The following is a 17,708-nucleotide window of genomic DNA, read 5'->3' on the forward strand; positions in this document are numbered from 1 at the left end:
CTCTCGCCGAGCAGCAATTGGAGTCGATTGATAAGGATACTTTCCAGATCTCCAGGAAATATGAACACCTATGAAGAAGTCGAAACATCTTTCGTTCAAATGTATTGAAGGAGACTAAGAAGAAGGGGAAATTCTCAATTTTTTAAAAATTTCGGTTTTCTTTTGTAGGCGGCCGTATACATACAAGAAACATTTATTAATATGTTACGGATGTAACAGTTACATTAAAGTGTTTCAAAAAAAATTTTTTTTTCGTTTGGTACTCGGAAAAATAGATTCATAGACACCTCTAAGAAAGCCTCTCCAAACCAAACATGAGTTTTTAATTGTAACGGGAAGGTCCTCCTACATACAGTTTTCTATTTGTTCTTATTATCAGATAGAAAAATGTATATCTCGCTCTAACTCATTGAAAAAAAAATATTATGAATGATGAAACTCATAGTTTTGTAGGAAATTTACTGCTCTATAAAAATGATCCCTTCTGATTTTTCGATTAAGTTAAGCATTTATGAGATATTCATCGTCAAACATCAATGCATATTAAGGTGGATCAAAAAAAAATTTTTTTTTTTTCGTTTGGTACTCTGAAAAATAGGTTCCTAGACACCTCTAAGAAAGCCTATGAGTTTCATCATTCATAATAATTTTTTTTCATTGAGTTATAAAATTCGTAAGAAATAAAAAATTTTCCCAAAAATAATCAAACTTTAACGGTTAATATCTTTTAAACGTTTAGGTTTACGAAAAAATCATTATAGACCTTTTTTGTAGAGCATTCAATTTCCTACAAAATCTAAGGAACAAGATATTTTTTCAAGTAGTTGGTAGCGAGATAGAAATTTTTCTATCTGATAATAAGAAAAAATAGAAAACTGTATATAGGAGGACCTTCCCGTTACAATTAAAAACTCATGTTTGGAGAGGCTTCCTTAGAGGTGTCTAGGAACCTATTTTTCCGAGTACCAAACGAAAAAAAAAAATTTTTTTTGAATCACTCTAGTATACATATGTACATATAGTATGTATATAGTATTGCTAAATAAATTAAATCTTATAATAATAAAAAAAATTTCTTTTTGAGTACTCTTAAGAGAAGAAATGGCAAGTCTAAGAAAGTCACATATCTTGAATAAATAAATACAAATTTACATTGCTCTTTTTCCATTTTTTCAACCAAATCCAGAGGCATACACTTTTTATACCCTGAAAAGGTATACCAAGTTAAGGCCGCTACGAAGTTTGTTACAACCAGAAGAAAACGTCGAAGACTCTATAAAAGACATACATATGTATATACATAATCTGCATAATCAGTTGAGCCGATATAACCATGACTGTCTGTCCGTATATAAGCGAATGACAGTTTTCGACATATCGATTTGAAATTTCCATGCATCATTTTCTAAGGTAAACTGAACGATCATAATCAAGTGCTTTTATGGAAAACTTTTTCATTTGATGAAATATCTTCACCAAATTTGAGAAGGGTTACTATCTCAGGTAACAACACAGTCTTCGAACTGAAAAATCGGAATCAATTGCTTGTATGGGAAAATAAACTTCCATTGAGGAGATATCTTCAAGAAATTTAGCATTGCTTATTATTTATTGAAAGGTACAATTCTCGAATTCTATTACCGTTTTTTCTTGTTCTCCGAAAATCCCTAAGCCCAACTTTTGGCTTGCTTAAACAGAAATTAAATTCCAAATACTTCATATATAAAGATCAAACTCTATAGTTCACTGTTTTGTCCAACCGGGAGAAAGAAGAACTAACGGCGCTCTTGTTATGACCAATGATTCTATGTCATGGGCGTACGTCTTATATCTGCCATATAAAATGACCGATTAAAATCAAGCTCTTCTACGGAACCTTTGTATTTGTGAACGATATTGAAGTTGGTATTTTTTTTCTTGTTTGTTTCAAATCTGTATTAAATCGAAAATATTTTTGGAAAATCATTCCGATACTCTCCAATATTGTTGAATTTATTGCCTCATTGAACTGTGCACCCAACGATTCTTAAAGATGAATTCCTTTAAGTGTTGTACTCTTATATTTGCATAGCAGTGCACCGACCAACTATCATCGACTTTTGGGTGAGTTTAGATTACACTATTGGGATACATTTGCAATTGTTTGCCATCATTATCCGTGGCCATTCAAATCCTGGCATAATCATCAACCAAGCAAGAGATCATCCGAGAAATGGCACTACAATCCCTTAAAATTGAAGAAATAAAACAAGAAAAACAGAAAGGCAGAAAGACAGAATGAAATCTTAGAAATATGCTACGCTACACGCTTTGGATTGGAGAGGTTTCAGATTTTTATTTACTATTTGTACTAGTATTTGTGTAGGCGAATTTCAAATTAATGTACGAATAGAAAAGTACAAGCTGAAGTTCACTGAAAGGCGAGCCATGCGCGGCGTGACGGGTCGGAAGGAGCGGGCGGTGAACACAAAAGGATACAATGTGAGCCTGCGAATGTGTGATAGGCGAGCGTTTCATAGCGAAATTACACTAAATATAGACAACTCTGAAAAGTTGTTGTCGCTGTTGTTATTGTTGTCATTGCTAATGTTGTAGCTGAAAAGCAGAAAAGCTGAAAAGCCTCCAGGGAGCATTTTATGCTGATAAGAAAAATTCAATGCAAGAGCTGGCATGCCACGGCACACCACGCCGCTTGGCTATGCAGCTGAGCCCCTCCCTTAACGATCCACTAAATGGGCGCCTGCAGTGCCACGAAAGTGTACAACGCAAAAAGCGCCGCCTGCCCCGCTCCCACAACGCATGAGGGATAGTAGTTACACGAATGCTCTAGCACACTATCGCCGTATACATATGTATGTATGTGTGCATTTATGTGTATGCATATGGTTACAGAGGCAGTAAAGCCAAGCGGAAGGGTGAGGGGAACACACACAGTGCATAAATACACTTGTGTGCCAATACATACACCGACACAAATATAGATGTATAATCGTATGTGCTCGTTGTTGGAGTGTTTGTATGCATACTAACCCACGTTGTATTTGTGTGCATGTGTTGTTTGTTTTTGTACGATATTATGCTGTGCCGGAATGCGGCATCATTTACCTTATCCTTTGCGAATCCTGCAACTGCCGACGCAGCAGCGTCATCATCATCAGCGCCGCCAGTATATCCTTCATATCCTTTGGCTTATTGTTTCAGTGACAAAGCGGAAATGTGGGCAATAATAACAACAACAACAAGATAATCAAATACGAAAACAAAAGAAAAAACTTTAATAGTTGCCGTTGCAGATGCTGCTTCGTCACTCCACCTGCGCCCGCTTCCCACTGCACCTTATCTCCTGTTCGGCTTGCTCGCTTCTAAGCTGTCGGTGTACTGTTTGTTTACCGTTTGGCGTGCAAAAAATGTTTCCCACAATTCGGTTGTTTATTTTTGTTGCGACTGCACTAGAATTCTGAATTCAGCAGCGCTTTTTGTTGTTTACAGTCGGCAATTGAGAGTGCTGGCGCACTCGAACGCCAGAGAGAAAGAGAGCGTGTTCAACGGTGTATATGGTGTATACGTGAACCTCGAGTGCCGGCTTGTCTGTTCGGTTCGACTGCGTTGTTTGGTGGGGTGGGTGGCTTACGTTGATTGACTGTTTGTTGGCACACACGCAGGATGCTTGCAGGATGCGCGCTATATCCCTGCAGCTATGAGGTGGCGGGCGATTGCGGGTGTGGGTGGGTGGGTAGCTATTTGTTGGTGGACGCGTTCGAGCAAAAGACGTTGTCGGTGGTGGTGGCGGTGTGGACTGGCTGTGATTATGAGTGACTGCGTATGCAACAAGGGTGGGTCGTTGTTGGTGGTTAGTTGTTGCTGCTACTACTCCTGCTTTGTTGTTGTAATTGTTTTTGCTGCTTTAATGTTGCCGCTTGCTGCTGTAGTTAGTCTCGCTATTATTGTTGTAATTATTTGACTCTGTTGGCAATGATAGCGGTGGTGTCGGTTGGCTTGTTGTTGTTATTGTAGTTGCATGGAGTGAAATTTTCGTATTCTCGACAGAAATGTTCAATTCTGTCGGAATTTTCTGTACTGTATCAATTTTTCGCATTCACCTACACACTCAAGTACACACACTTATGGCTATCAACGCACACGTGCGCAAATCAATACAAACACATAAATAATAATTTTGAGATTTGTATACGATTTTTTGGTGAATCTCTTTTCCAAACCTCAATTTCGTGCTTCCTTTTAATTATTATTTTTTCTTTACAAACTATTGCTGCTTAAGTGGAATTTTTAGCACTAATTTGATTTGATTTTGTTTTCATTATTTTTGCCTTTCGTAAATACTCACGGCACCATTGCACACCACTACGACTGCATTTCTTTATATGTTATGCGATGTTACACGAATTTTACACTATGCGCCAATCTTTCAACTTTACCGTTTGCCGTTACGCCAGCGGCCCTCACGCACCCCGACTGCCGTTTCCGCTCTCATCCAGCAGCCAATGTACTCATACACTGTAAATGGCGTCTAGCCACACGAGAAAAAAATACGTAAACGTTTCTTCTGCGATTTTCTAAATTTTTCAGCCGATTTCTATCTAACGGTATAGCACATTCATATTATTGTAATGCAATTCGCTGCTGCTCATTCATGTTTTTCGCAAATTAACACACACTTTGCCTCGCCGTTTCTCTTCTTGCTCGTGTTTCGCAAATAAAATGGAAATTGTTTACAAAATAAATCAATTAAAAAGCGTGAAAATATACATAATAGCCGCGACGATGGTCAGCCGCCAACTAGTGTTTTTGTAGGCCGACAATGGATGCGAGTTTTTTCCGTCTCAATGTATCCACCTCCCGCCTTCGTCCTGTTACGCTGGGCGACTTTATATGTATACTTGTGTCTCTGGTTTGTCAATTGTGTGTGATGTAATAACCGTACGTGCCGTTATGTTCCGTTAACCGGAAATGCGTCCGCAACGTTTGAGATGTACCAAGCAACTGATTCGGCGACTATTGACATCCGCAACCCCTGTGTTGGAGCGTCACATTTTCTTACACTTGTGTGCATTCTCTCGCACGCACATTTTCACGAACCAAATGCGGCAATCGAGGCCCACCAAAATGTGGGGCGCTAAAATGCGCATTCCTTGAAATCAAATGAATACTGAAACTCGTGAAATTTAAGTTTTGAGTATATAGAAAGTTAAAAAAAGTGTAAATCTTTTATTTCTAGAGAGTCATGTGTAACAGTGAATTTCAGAATTTAACATCAACACAACTCCTTTCAGTGGCCCCTTCATTCGTGAGTCTTTTAATGTCATTCTAATGATTTCAAAGTATGCTTTTAGGCACTAGCGGCTATGTAAGCTGACAGAAAGGGAAGGAGCCAAACGACAAAACAGAATCGAAACGGAGTAGAGTCTTTTCAATAACTTAACCAAAACAAATTTAGAAAAATATAATATACATAAAAAATTCACAGCAATTCTCGAAGAGATATCCAAGATTACACTTGTTAACGGAAAACTCAGTGCAAATCACATTAGTGCATAATTCTTTTCCTACCCGGAATCATAGATTGGTTTTTTGACTTCAAACAGTTTTCTAAGAATGTACAAAAAAATAAGGTCTAAATTAAAAAAAGAGAACCAAAAATTTGTATATATGTATATACTTTTTTATATTTTCTATTTATTAAAACCACATTGTTATGTATTTGTGTATAGAAACGGTACCTGAAATCCGCTCCTGCCTTCTATTTACAATTTTTCCTAACTAAACAATGGATTCGGTTTGGCGCAAGCGCATTGTGAAGGTCTCGCTCTATATGCAAGCGACCTTAGTTGCATATTAAATTAAATTAGTTGTAGACGATGAGTTTGCAACGTTAACGGTGTTTTTAATAGCCAGCTTAAGGAATGCAATAAATTTTGATAATAACGGATTTAAAAAGCAACCGAGTAAGCAAAAAAACAACCCCCATCTCTTTCTCATTAACGCGCCCATTCGAAAACTAATTGAAAATCCGAGTTCAAGTGCGAATGAATTGAAATTAATTGATGTATGGAAAATGTTATTAAAGCGGACAGGTTAAAGACTGGGTTCTTCAATTAATTACTATTATTTCGTGTTAAGCGGAGGTTAGCTAAGTTAACGAAAATTTTTTAAACTGATATCTGGCGAAACACATCTATTAAGCTTAAACAGGTTTATATATGACGGTGGATTCTGAGTATCGGCTCAAAAAATGTTTTGAGCTGTAAAAATAGTATATATTAACAAAATGGTGACTAAAATAAAAAAAATACTTAATTTTTTTTTATCAAAAACTTTATTTTAAAAAACTCATAAAATTCAAAGTATATTAAGTCGTGGCCTTCTGTGAAAAATTAAATGGACTAAAAATTATCTTATTCTAGGAAAGTGTAGGTAAATTATACTGACAGAAATAAAAAAAAATAAAAAAATAGTAATTTTAAAAGAATTAGCTGTTTGCGGTGATCCAATTCCCCACGAAGATCCATGCGGTGACTATTACAAATTCTTGGAGATTCATCTAAAATAAATTCGACAAAAAAATTTGCCTTATTGGTAGACAATCTGCCTGTTCGAGCCTTATTTTAAATTAAAAAATAACGGTTTCAGATAATTGGTTTCCAGTTTGTCGGAAAAAAACAGTTAATTGTTCATAGCAAATATATTATGTAAAAAATTCTCCTATAAGCCACAAGTTTTTTATGATTTCAAAAAAAGATTTTTAAATTGCATTGAAAACTATGGCGACCCAGAAACCCAGAACGAATTAAAAGAAATTAATTAAAATTATATGTATGTAAGTATATATTATATATGTACCTATATAAATAAATATATGTACATATGTAAGATTTTTATTTCAATATTTTGACGTTAGAGTTGACAAACTTAGTCGGTTATATATATTATATTATATATACATTTATATATAATATTTATTTATTATTCGTATTTACAGGCATTTGCTTAAATATTTTTATTTTTCATATAACCGACTAAATTCGTTATCTGTAATCCCTCTAAAGTCAACAATATTTAAACAAAAATCTTTCACGTGATACGGCAACACCAATAAGCCAGCTGGCAGCTTGACAGCTCCCATATGTGTGGTGTAATTAGCAAATTTCAAAAATTCGTGCAAAGTGAATTTCCAATGTGTTCGTGGGTATACCGCTGATTTTCGTACATATTGTTTTCAATTTAGTTTCAGTATATTGAGAACATTTGGCAAAATTTCAAGCGAACATCTGTAGAAAGTTACTAAAACAAATCGATGAAGTGCTATTACGAAGAATTGGGGGTTGCACGCGATGCAACTGATGGTGATATAAAGTCTGCGTATCGCAAATTGGCATTGCGTTGGCATCCAGATAAAAATCTCAATGCGCTAGATGAAGCTAAAGAACGTTTCCAATTGATACAACAGGCTTATGAAGTTCTGTCTGATCCACAGGAACGGGCATGGTATGATAATCATCGCGATCAAATATTGCGAGGCAAAAATTCTGACTACACTGAAAATTGTTTGGACGTTTTTGAATATTTCACATCTTCTTGTTACCGTGGATACGAAGATGACGAAAAGGGTTTTTATGCAGTTTATCGAGAGGTGTTCGAGAAGCTTGCTGCAGAAGATGCTGAATTTATGGATGAAGATAGTGAAATCGAGAATATTCCAAGCTTCGGTGATTCGAAGAGCAACTATGAGGAAGTGGTTGCACCTTTCTATGCCTATTGGCAGTCATATTGCACAAAGAAATCATACACATGGCTTTGTCCATACGATGTTAAAGACATAAGGGATCGTCGAATATTGCGTGAGGTTGAAAAAGAAATGAAAAAGGTTGTGCAAAAGGCGCGAAAAGAGAGAAATGACGAGGTAAATAATTGTTAAAAATATTATTATTTAAACTTACAAATACACTACACCTTAATCTTGAAAATTTTAGGTGAAAAATTTGGTGTCATTCGTACGCAAACGAGATAAACGTGTGCAAGCATACAAAAAAGTACTAGAGGAACGAGCTGAACTTAACCGTAAAAAGCAAGAGCAGAATAGATTGGAGCAAATACGAAGGCGACAACGTGAGGTGGAAGAGATGCGTCAAAATCAAAAGCAGAGCGGTCAAAATAACGATGAGTATGAGACACAATTGAAGCAGTTAGCACAAGATTATGGTGACAGCAGCGCTGAAGAAGAAAGCGAAAGTGAGTGTCAGGAAGAAGGAGAAAATGAAGATGTTGCACTAGAGTCTGTAGACGAACAATTATATATGGATGATCTGTATTGTGTAGCTTGCAATAAAGCATTTAAGAACGAGAATGCGTATGCAAATCATGAAACGAGCAAAAAGCACCGGGAAGCCTTGGAACGTATGAAACTCGAAATGCAAGCTGAAGAAGAAGCTTTTCTAAACAGTAATGATAGTGAAGAACATAGTCTAGAATTAGAGGATAGTGAAATTGAAGAATTAGACGATGATAATTCTATAGATGATAACGCGTTTGAAGATATATCCGAAGAAAGTGAGTTATCTGGAACTGTTCAAGAAGAATTGAAATCCAGTGAAGAAAAATTATTGGGTGATTTTAAATCAAAGAAGAATAAAAAGACACGAAAAAATAATAAACACAATAAATCTTTGCCGCAAACAACCTATGATGACGACGAAGAAACGTTACCATCCGATTTTCTGGCTCAAGCGAAATTAGAGAGTGATGAAGAGGACTGGAATAATAAAAGCAAAAAATCGACTCGAAAAAATAAAAAGCAAGGGAAAAAGACTATTGTGGAAGAACTAGAGACTAATTCTTTAAAAGTAGATGCTAAAATAATAGACAAAGCGAATGCGACGGTTGTAACTGTTAAAAGTGATGAACCTATTCCAAAACATGTACCTAAGGCAAAAGAAACATCCGCCAGCATAAAGGAGAAAGAAAATAGCACAGATTCGTCTGCAACATCACACGTGTGTGTCACCTGCCACGCAAATTTTCAGTCTAAAAATAAGCTCTTTGCTCATCTCAAGATCACCAACCATGGGGTCTACATACCGAAAACCAAGACGCAAGTAAATGCAACAGCACCGGACGGCAAAAATAAAAAGAATAAAGGAAAACGAAAGTAGACCCAAATTAATTTTAAATTTATAGACGTGTAACTTCTGTTCATGGAATCATTCTTAGATGTACTATTTATCTATGCTAATTAATTGAACATTTAATTTAATTTTTGAATATTTATTGTGTACTTGAAAAATATACGAATATAATTCGGTGCTCTGTTTTGTAGAAAAAGGTTTGTGAATATGTTTTGAATTAATTAGTATAAATATTTAAAAACAATGTTCAGTAAATTTACGGGAACTCAACACAGCCAATAAACGAGATATTTTTAAAACGTTTTAAATTTTTTTTGTATTGAAACAAATAAATAAATTTGGAAATGGCTTTAAAAAAATAATTGAAATCCATTGTTCAAGTTACTTGGATCAGATTGTTATAAGAGGACATCTAAGACGAGAAACTTTGATTAAATCAAAAACAATTTACAGTAACTATTTCATAAACCATTATAACTTCTTTATATAAGTTTGTTGACTTTAAGACTCTAAGAATTATACAATTGAAGGTGCATACCTTGTATGACGTTTATTCGAAACTTTTCTTATGAGCTGCTTATACATTTGTTTATCTTAAAATAAATTACACATGTGATGCTTTTAATGTAAGTACATTTATGTATGTATATATGTAGGTCAATACAACAAACATGTCACTTGAGTTTGTGTAAGAGATAGTTTACCATGTTTAAACTAAATTACTAAATTAAAGGAACCTAATATTATTAAAATGTACAAAAATTAAATAATTTACACCACAGTAATTTTATTCGATAAATTCGATGTGCAATATTCCGATTCTTGTTTGAAGAATTAAAAATATAGTTTAAAGTAGGGCTCTTGGTATTCGACCAAGATTAACCGGATAGGGCATTCATCGGGTAAGAATATTCGGTTTATCCGGAGATTCTTCGACTATTCCATGAACTGTTCATTTTCGACTATCTCGTTAACTCTTCGATTTCGACTGTTCGAATAGTAAGCGTACAACTTCCACAATTTTTTCTACGTATGTACATATATACATATGTAAGTTTATAAAAATTTTGCAGTAAATACGCGCACAATTGACATCTTCACAAATATAAAGAAGGCAAAAACCAAAGGCTATTTGGACTTTAAACATTTTTCGTGTTTTCAAATATTCACAACAGAGCCACTATTCGAATAGTATTAATCGGTAAATATTCATATGAACGGTTACAAAGCGCATATTCGAATAATAGGTTTTAAGGTTATTAGAGTAACTTTAAGAGTCCTAGTACCTAGTAAAGGTTTTATGGAATGCACACCAAACGATTGCCCTCTTCAACTCGCCGTTTTACGCGCATGCGCATATTGGACGACTCTGCTTTCAAACTGATGCCAGCGCAAATGAAACAAAGTACCGCAGCGGCCACAGCACAGTAGAAGGAAATACCTGAAAGATGGTATTGAGTTAGAACATAGAATACATACATACACATATTGTTTAACTAAGCCTTACCAATAGAACAACCCGCTGGATAGAATGGCTCAGCATCAGCGCCACATAGCAACTGCACACGCGGTGCTCCCCAAGCCAATGGATGTAGAAATAGCGCCAACATAATGCTTATTGCTGCAAAACATTGACGTTAGCACTGAATTCATTCTTCGAAAATTTTGTCATGCGCTATTAGAAAAATGGTTGGAATGCTGGAATGACTCACCTGATACAACTTGTGCACAACCCGTCATGTTGTGTATGCTCTTGCCAAAAGCCGACTGTCGGCAGCAGGTTACCAGCGTCAACGCCACCGTTATGGAGTGCACAGCGAAGCCCAACGACATGAAGAACATCGTGGCCTTCCAAGCGGATGGGTAAACATTGCTGTCAGTCGCGAAGCCATCCAAATCGAAGGGACCGCAGTGGTAACCATAGCCGTGCATCATTTTGCAGCGTGTGTAAATACCCACGGACGGATAACGGACCGTGGGTATTGGTAACATTAATTGGGTTTCGTTTTGAATGGAAGAGCTTGTTACACGCGAGGAAATGCTCGAACCAACACTGACAAACGCTGGATTCGGACCGATTAACCATTTAGGTGTGACTATCGCTGACGCGATTAGCATGTCGGCCACCAGGCTCAGCACAAACCACACCAAACTGCCTCCGGTTATGATGACGTAACACATACTCGCTTAATTTTATTTCAGCTGCTGCAAAACTGCTGTCATTAAATCCACAGCCAATACTTTTCGAGCCGCTTGCGTTTGCCACTGACCGGGCTCAATGCATTTGAACGCTGAACTGACATGAAAAGAAAATACAGAAGTGCGTTCAATAAAAATATCTTTAATTTTGTGAAGACCTAACGAAATTATTTTACTTGGAATGGATTCGCTTGGAATATGCCAAAGAAAGATTCAGTTCGGGGAATACAATGCCCAAAATGTGTAACCTAAATAGAATCTCTGCGAACATAAGTATGTACGTACGTGTGTATACAAATCCACATTCATGCATACATACATATGTATGTATGTACATTGCTGGTGAGTAAACAAATTCAATGCAAAAACAAAAAAACACAAATTTATCAATCAAAACAATCCAATGCAGCAAAGAGCGAAATGAAAAATCGCTGAATATTGGCGATCAGCGATCGGCTAAAAATTACGTCACTGTTTGTTGGTTCTACACTCACTTTGTAGAAACAAAGTTACCCAGAAATGGGTCATACACATACAAACATGTTTTTGAGTGTGTTGGATTTACTTATTTTATGGAAAAATGTATGTACAGCTGTAGTCAAATTAATAGAAGAGACGGTCTCATATATACATATGTATGTATGTATGTATGTATGTATGTATATGTATATATTTAAGCCTATTATTTCATAATCAAATGACATTTTATAGAGAAGTAGAAATTAGTAAAATACAAAGGAAAACGTTAGCTTCGATTGCAACGAGCAGAAGCGCATTTTTTATAACGTAATAAGCAAAGTAATCCCTCAGCTTTTGGGATATCGTTCTGAAATTTTGCACCCGTTCTTTTCTCTCAAAGAAGTTGTCCTTGTGTCGAAACCGAAAATCAAAATCAAGTTTTTGTATAAAAACTGTTTTATACGTTTTATTAAATTATAAAATTACATGCAATTATTGTTATTAAATGATGGTAATTCAGAATGGCTACAATTGTAGTGAATTGTTGAAAAAAATCTGAAAAAACATTTGCAGAGTAGGTTTATAGAGTCTGAAGACTCTAGGCTCACAGAATTTTCCCCGATTTAGGAAAACAATATACTCATTGCATTTTTAGCCTGTGGCTGTCAACTAGTTCGGTTTCTAGCCTTTAAAATTTCGACTGTCACATTTAATAAAAAGTTAAAGTTTTAATGGTTTTGTGGAAAGTAGCCCATGAAGCATAAGGAATTATTTGGGTTTAAAGCTAACAGAGGGGATGTTCGAGCCTCAATGACAGCACCAGTATAGTAACACATCATATTCGATCAGCAGAAAATCAACAGTGTTAAAATATATTTTTTATATTGTTATAAGGTAAATGTCGACCCACTCCTATTAGTTTGTCAGCAACTGTATATATCTTTCCATATTATCGAATCTATACAAATGAAGTTTTGTTAACTTGAATTGCCTAATCATGCTATTAAATGCAATTTCCGCTGAATTAGTATTCGATGTCTTCAATTATAGTTAACATTTGCTCTATTAAATCACTTACTACGTATTTACATATGTTCATATGTATGTATGTATGTATGTATGGTATGTAATTTTGTACTCGTTACGCCTAAACTGTATCGACTGGTGAATTTGCATGTCCATTACTAAGTTCCACACCTACATATATTTTTCATTCATGCCCGTTTTATATACATACTTTTAATTGTATATGTATGTGTGCATGCCCAGCTTTTTTGTAACAGTATAAAATAGACACAATACATATGTATGTATGTATGTAAGTACGCAGTTTGCGAGTGCTATCGCGGGAGGCACAATGACCTGTAAACGATTTCAAATTAGCTAGAACGTTTATATTTAATAGAGGCGCAGCAAGGGCAAGGGCATAAAGAGGGTGTGCTGGGCAACCGCTGAATGGTTCATGGATGGAATATGCCACACACACATACAACAATACATGCCGACTATGAAATTATGACTGTTTGAGGTGATTCAAAGCTTTTGACGCGCCGGTAGCGCGAAACTAATCAAAATGTAATAAACAAGCGGCTGACAGTGTGATTTCCATTTGATATTTCGGTCGGTGTGGTCGCGATGTATTTGCTCTAAGCATGCTCGGCGCGTTAACCCGACAATTAACGGCACAATTAATTAAAACACAAACAAAAACAGTGCATGTGTTTGGTGCGCCAAACAGCTTTTGCCATGCACTTCCGCCCACGTGCGCACACATCATGTACAAACATACCATGTACAAACATACGCGTTCGTGTTTTTAATATTTTATTCTAACTTTTCTGTTGTTTTTTAGGATTTTTTTTGCCGCCACGGTCATTGTATTTGTAATGATGATGATGACTCCCAACGCGGAAGCTATAAACAAATTGCAACAGATACAGGCGTTCTTACAGCACAGCGCATGATCATCTAACTTAACAACGTGCTTCACTCCCACGGGTAGTCTGAACTTCAGCTGCAATGTGTGAGTGTGGACGGGCGGTTCCATAACTAGTACGGCGGCGTCTGTATTGCCGCACAGTGTGCAAAATCATAAAATTTCAAAGTATTTTTCGGAACAAAAAATAAGAAGTAACTTTAAACTTGACTGCAACGAAGCTAAAATTGTTTCCTTAATAGAACTTGATTTTGGTAGGTTGGTTTGCATGACAGTGGTTCAATATGAACAATTTGTTGATTGTACGTTCGGCTTGGTTAATAATCCATGCCAAATTCCTTGAAGGTACCTTGTCAAATAAAAGTTTAAATTCAGTGACTTGATTTTGATCGTTCATTTAAGTATACTGTTTGTGATATTGACCCATTATCAGCGGTTCCAGCAAATGAATAGCTTTTTGGGGAGAAAATGCCGTGCGCAAAATTTCAGATCAATATCTCAATTACTTAAGCACTAGTTCGCGTGTATACAGACAGACGTACGGACATGACAAAATCGGCTCAGCTCGTCACGCGAATCATATATGTATGTATGTATATAGGGTCTCCGTCGTTACCTTCTGAATGTTACAAACTTTATGGTAAACTTATATCGAGCAGTTTAAAATCAGCTAAATCAAGAAATAGACGTAAACTGATGGTAGAGCTTGATCCTACCGAAAACTCCCTTTCCACCTTGACTAAGATAGAATATATTTGGAGATAAATTTATCGATCGCAACTTCTTCGGTTTTGGATTTAAATTTGCGAGTGGTAAGAAGACTAAGTAACTCGGACTAAGTAGGCAATTGAGAAGTAAATTCCTCTCTCGACGAACAAAAACAAAACTCGATAAGTCGCTCTTTATTCCTATACTGCTATATGCTATTTGCTGTACTGCTATATGGCATCTGATGAGTCGACGTTATGAGTTTTTAAGAGAAAAGTTCTGCGGAAGATTTATGGTCCTTTGCGCGTTGGCCATGGCAAATATCGCATTCGATGGAACTATGAGCTGTAAGAGATATATGACGAAATTGACATAGTTCAGCGAATTAAAAGACAGCGGCTACGCTGGCTGGATCATGTCGTCAAGAATGGACGAAAACACTGCAGCTGGGAAGCAGAGGAAGAGGAAAACGTCCACTCCTTGGAAAGACCTTCCCTTGGAATCTAAAATTGGCGCCACCTTGCGAAGAGAAGAAACGACTGGCACGCTGTTGTTAATTTGGCTATAACCGCGTAGGCGGTTTCTACGCCAATAAAGAAGAAGAAAGAAAACTTCTAGAGAATTTATTACCTAAGGGTTAAAAGGACGTCGCCGAAGTTCGCAGTATACTCTTTCTAACACAATGAACTATTTAGAAAAACACACCAGAATCATCAAAGAATATGTCTGGTCATAACACTGTGCTTCACATCAGTTGCAAAGAAAACTTAAGTAAAGCCACAGCATTCAACCACTTTGTAAACAAGCTGGTCCACTGGGCATACAAAGGAGAACCTCTGCTTAACGTTTTAGCTGCCGGAGCTCACTCGATAAGATTTAATTTGTTTAGAGTTTCGAAAAGCATTGGCATCATCCGTGCAGCACATCGCTAATGGTAAAGCAGGGGGAGGTGGCGGAGGCGTCTACGACCTCAGTGCACGTAAGCCGCCAGTGCTTCGTCAACAGTTGTTTTACATGCCACATATTGTTGTTACAAAATAATTTCAGTGGTATTTGTTGTTATTATTTGGCTGTTTGATGGCATGTGCCCGGCTGGCTGCTCATAATTGTATGCTTGTGTTTTGGCAGCTGGTGGAAACAAGAGCGCGGCGCAACGAAGTGGTGAGAACACGGCGCTTGCAACTTCAGTGGCTTTGTTGGGCGATGCGGAAAGGCGAGAGAAAGGCAAGGTACAATGCAATTGATACCGATGCTATAAAATTCGAACACAGATATGCCTTAATTATAAATTAGAATAGAACGGCGTCTGCGGTTGGTTTTTCCTTTCAATTTTGCTTTCTTTGATGGGCATTCGCTCAAAATATACAGCAAATAATCATTAAATAAATATTATAATTAACAACAACAAAGCCGACAAGGCTTAATTTTGTATGCACTAAAGTCAAACGGCGCATTGTCTATTTGGATGGCTGGTGGTTTTGAAGCTTTCATGGTCGCCAAACTCCAATGACCGCGCACCAACCGGGGCGGGAGATGGCGATGGCGAGCATTACTCGGGACAATGTAATAGCAAAATATGGCGGGTTACTTGTGGGCGCGAAGCGAGTGCGGTGGCAATTAAAGTGGAATGTGCGTCTAGGTTGATAGTTAGGTTTTTGGGGTGCGGCTGCTTATGCTGACGCTGCCGTCGCCGCTCACTGACTGCCAAACGCTAAACAAACCGAAGCAACCAAACGGGGAGTAAATAAAATTAAGCGAGTGTACATGCATATATACACGTACATCGCGCACTGAGCCGTCGGACGGACAGTTGAAGTCATTGTTACTTACCACATTAATATGGCGAATGCAGCACACTCAAAAAAACCCACACACACACACATTACAAATAAAAATAAATATAATAAAATTAAACCAATAAAATACAGGAACAGTAGTATGACAAATATGGAAACAAATAAATGAAACAAAATACTAAACAAAGTAAAAGAAATTTATTATCGAAAAGTAGGGAGGCCCAATATGGCACGTAGACAAGTAAGGAATGGCTATGTTTTTGCGGAACCGAACATTAGGTACTTCCGTTAACTTGGATAATTTGAAAGTAAGTACTTAAAGAGACGAATGGTAGTTGACTACTAAAACTATTTTTGATTCCGAAAACCTTGAAGTTCTACGAAGCAAGTGGACCCAATTTTACTAATTTATAAATATAATCAGATTGTTTCAGTAATTTAGCATAAAGTTAATCGCACAGAGAGATTTTGTATCTTATACCATGTTCAGACCGACACTTAATCACACGATTTCGGCTGTTGAATGGATTATCCCACTAATCTTAAAAATTTATCAAGATTTCGCCATACAAAAATGACAGTTCCAAATCACTTCATTGAAATGATTTGAAACTGATCCCCCTAAATCTCTCTGTGCGACTCTGATTTCGCGCAATCTATTTGTCAGCACTGGAAATCTGTTACATTATCACAGCTGATTTAGACACTACAAAGGGAAAAAAATGTAAACAAACAAATTTTTTTTAAAGCAATGAATCTAATTTCATCTGAAAATCGACTTAAAAAATGAAAAAATGCATCCATTATTTCTATTATATGGAGAATATTTAAAAGCCGTATTTTTATTTCAAAATACTATATGACAATCTTTTCTTTTGATAAATATTAAGCGATGTGAATTCTTGAATGACAATAACAACTGTTTTTTTATCTTTCTAACGGCAGTGAGAACACTGTTGGGTTATGAAATGCTTAAATATAATCTAATCTTTTAAATTTTCGGTCTGAACATGGTATTATTGTGTTTTTAGTCGGTCGCAAGAAAACCTGCATTCATCTTTTTATTTTCAAATCGATAATAATTGTATGGGACCGCCAGTAGGAGATATGAAAAATCCCTTACAAATTAAATTGTTTCCATTTCGAAGGGTTTACCCTAACGAAATTGTTTATGCATCACTGCTATTAAGGGGGAGTAGGGTTTTAATTTTGTTTTTGCCTTATTGTGTTTTTCCTTAATGAATGCACAATATCTGCAACTAAATTTCAAAGTTTATTGGAATAAAATGGACGAAGATCACAGTCACTTTAGATTTCACGTTTTGAAAGATTTCCAAATTGCTGCACCGATCGTTTTTAAATTTCGAACACTGTTTCAGTACAGAATGTAAGAGGTAACGCTGGAGAGTTATTTTAATTTGTTTGTATGTTTCATTTTACAATAACAAATGAAGTAAATTTTTCACCAAA

At 36.4% G+C, this 17,708-nt stretch overlaps 2 protein-coding genes across 4 annotated transcripts in view; one reads left to right on the plus strand and one right to left on the minus strand.

Annotated features, from left to right (window-relative positions):
- The first annotated feature begins 7,174 nt into the window (after nucleotides 1–7,174).
- On the plus strand, nucleotides 7,175–9,448 carry LOC120770360 (dnaJ homolog subfamily C member 21). Its single transcript, XM_040097771.1, has 2 exons — nucleotides 7,175–7,918; nucleotides 7,989–9,448. The coding sequence occupies exons 1-2, from the start codon at nucleotides 7,313–7,315 to the stop codon at nucleotides 9,165–9,167; spliced, it is 1,785 nt and encodes a 594-aa protein (XP_039953705.1). The 5' UTR covers nucleotides 7,175–7,312; the 3' UTR covers nucleotides 9,168–9,448.
- A 208-nt stretch (nucleotides 9,449–9,656) lies between these two features.
- LOC120770366 (LHFPL tetraspan subfamily member 2a protein) overlaps nucleotides 9,657–17,708 on the minus strand; it is a 9,272-nt gene continuing 1,220 nt past the window's right edge. Inside the window, exons 1-4 of one of the 3 annotated variants that reach the window (XM_040097782.1) lie at nucleotides 11,516–11,635; nucleotides 10,853–11,436; nucleotides 10,648–10,761; nucleotides 9,657–10,581 (exon numbers count right to left, since the gene is read on the minus strand). In XM_040097782.1, the coding sequence (XP_039953716.1) occupies nucleotides 10,439–10,581; nucleotides 10,648–10,761; nucleotides 10,853–11,321 (726 nt within the window). In that variant the 5' untranslated portion in view covers nucleotides 11,322–11,436; nucleotides 11,516–11,635 and the 3' untranslated portion in view covers nucleotides 9,657–10,438. Of the gene's footprint in view, nucleotides 10,582–10,647; nucleotides 10,762–10,852; nucleotides 11,437–11,515; nucleotides 11,636–17,708 lie in introns of those variants that run through there. The other 2 variants (XM_040097781.1, XM_040097780.1) reach the window with 2 other exon arrangements.

This window comes from Bactrocera tryoni, chromosome 3 (assembly GCF_016617805.1).
Source record: "Bactrocera tryoni isolate S06 chromosome 3, CSIRO_BtryS06_freeze2, whole genome shotgun sequence".
Taxonomy (NCBI): domain Eukaryota; kingdom Metazoa; phylum Arthropoda; class Insecta; order Diptera; family Tephritidae; genus Bactrocera; species Bactrocera tryoni.

Coding starts and splice junctions, on each gene's coding strand:
- LOC120770360 (XM_040097771.1), top strand. CDS start 7,313: ATGAAGTGCTATTACGAAGAATTGGGGGTTGCACGCGATGCAACTGAT. Junction 7,919..7,988: donor GAAAAGAGAGAAATGACGAG/GTAAATAATTGT, acceptor TGAAAATTTTAG/GTGAAAAATTTGGTGTCATT.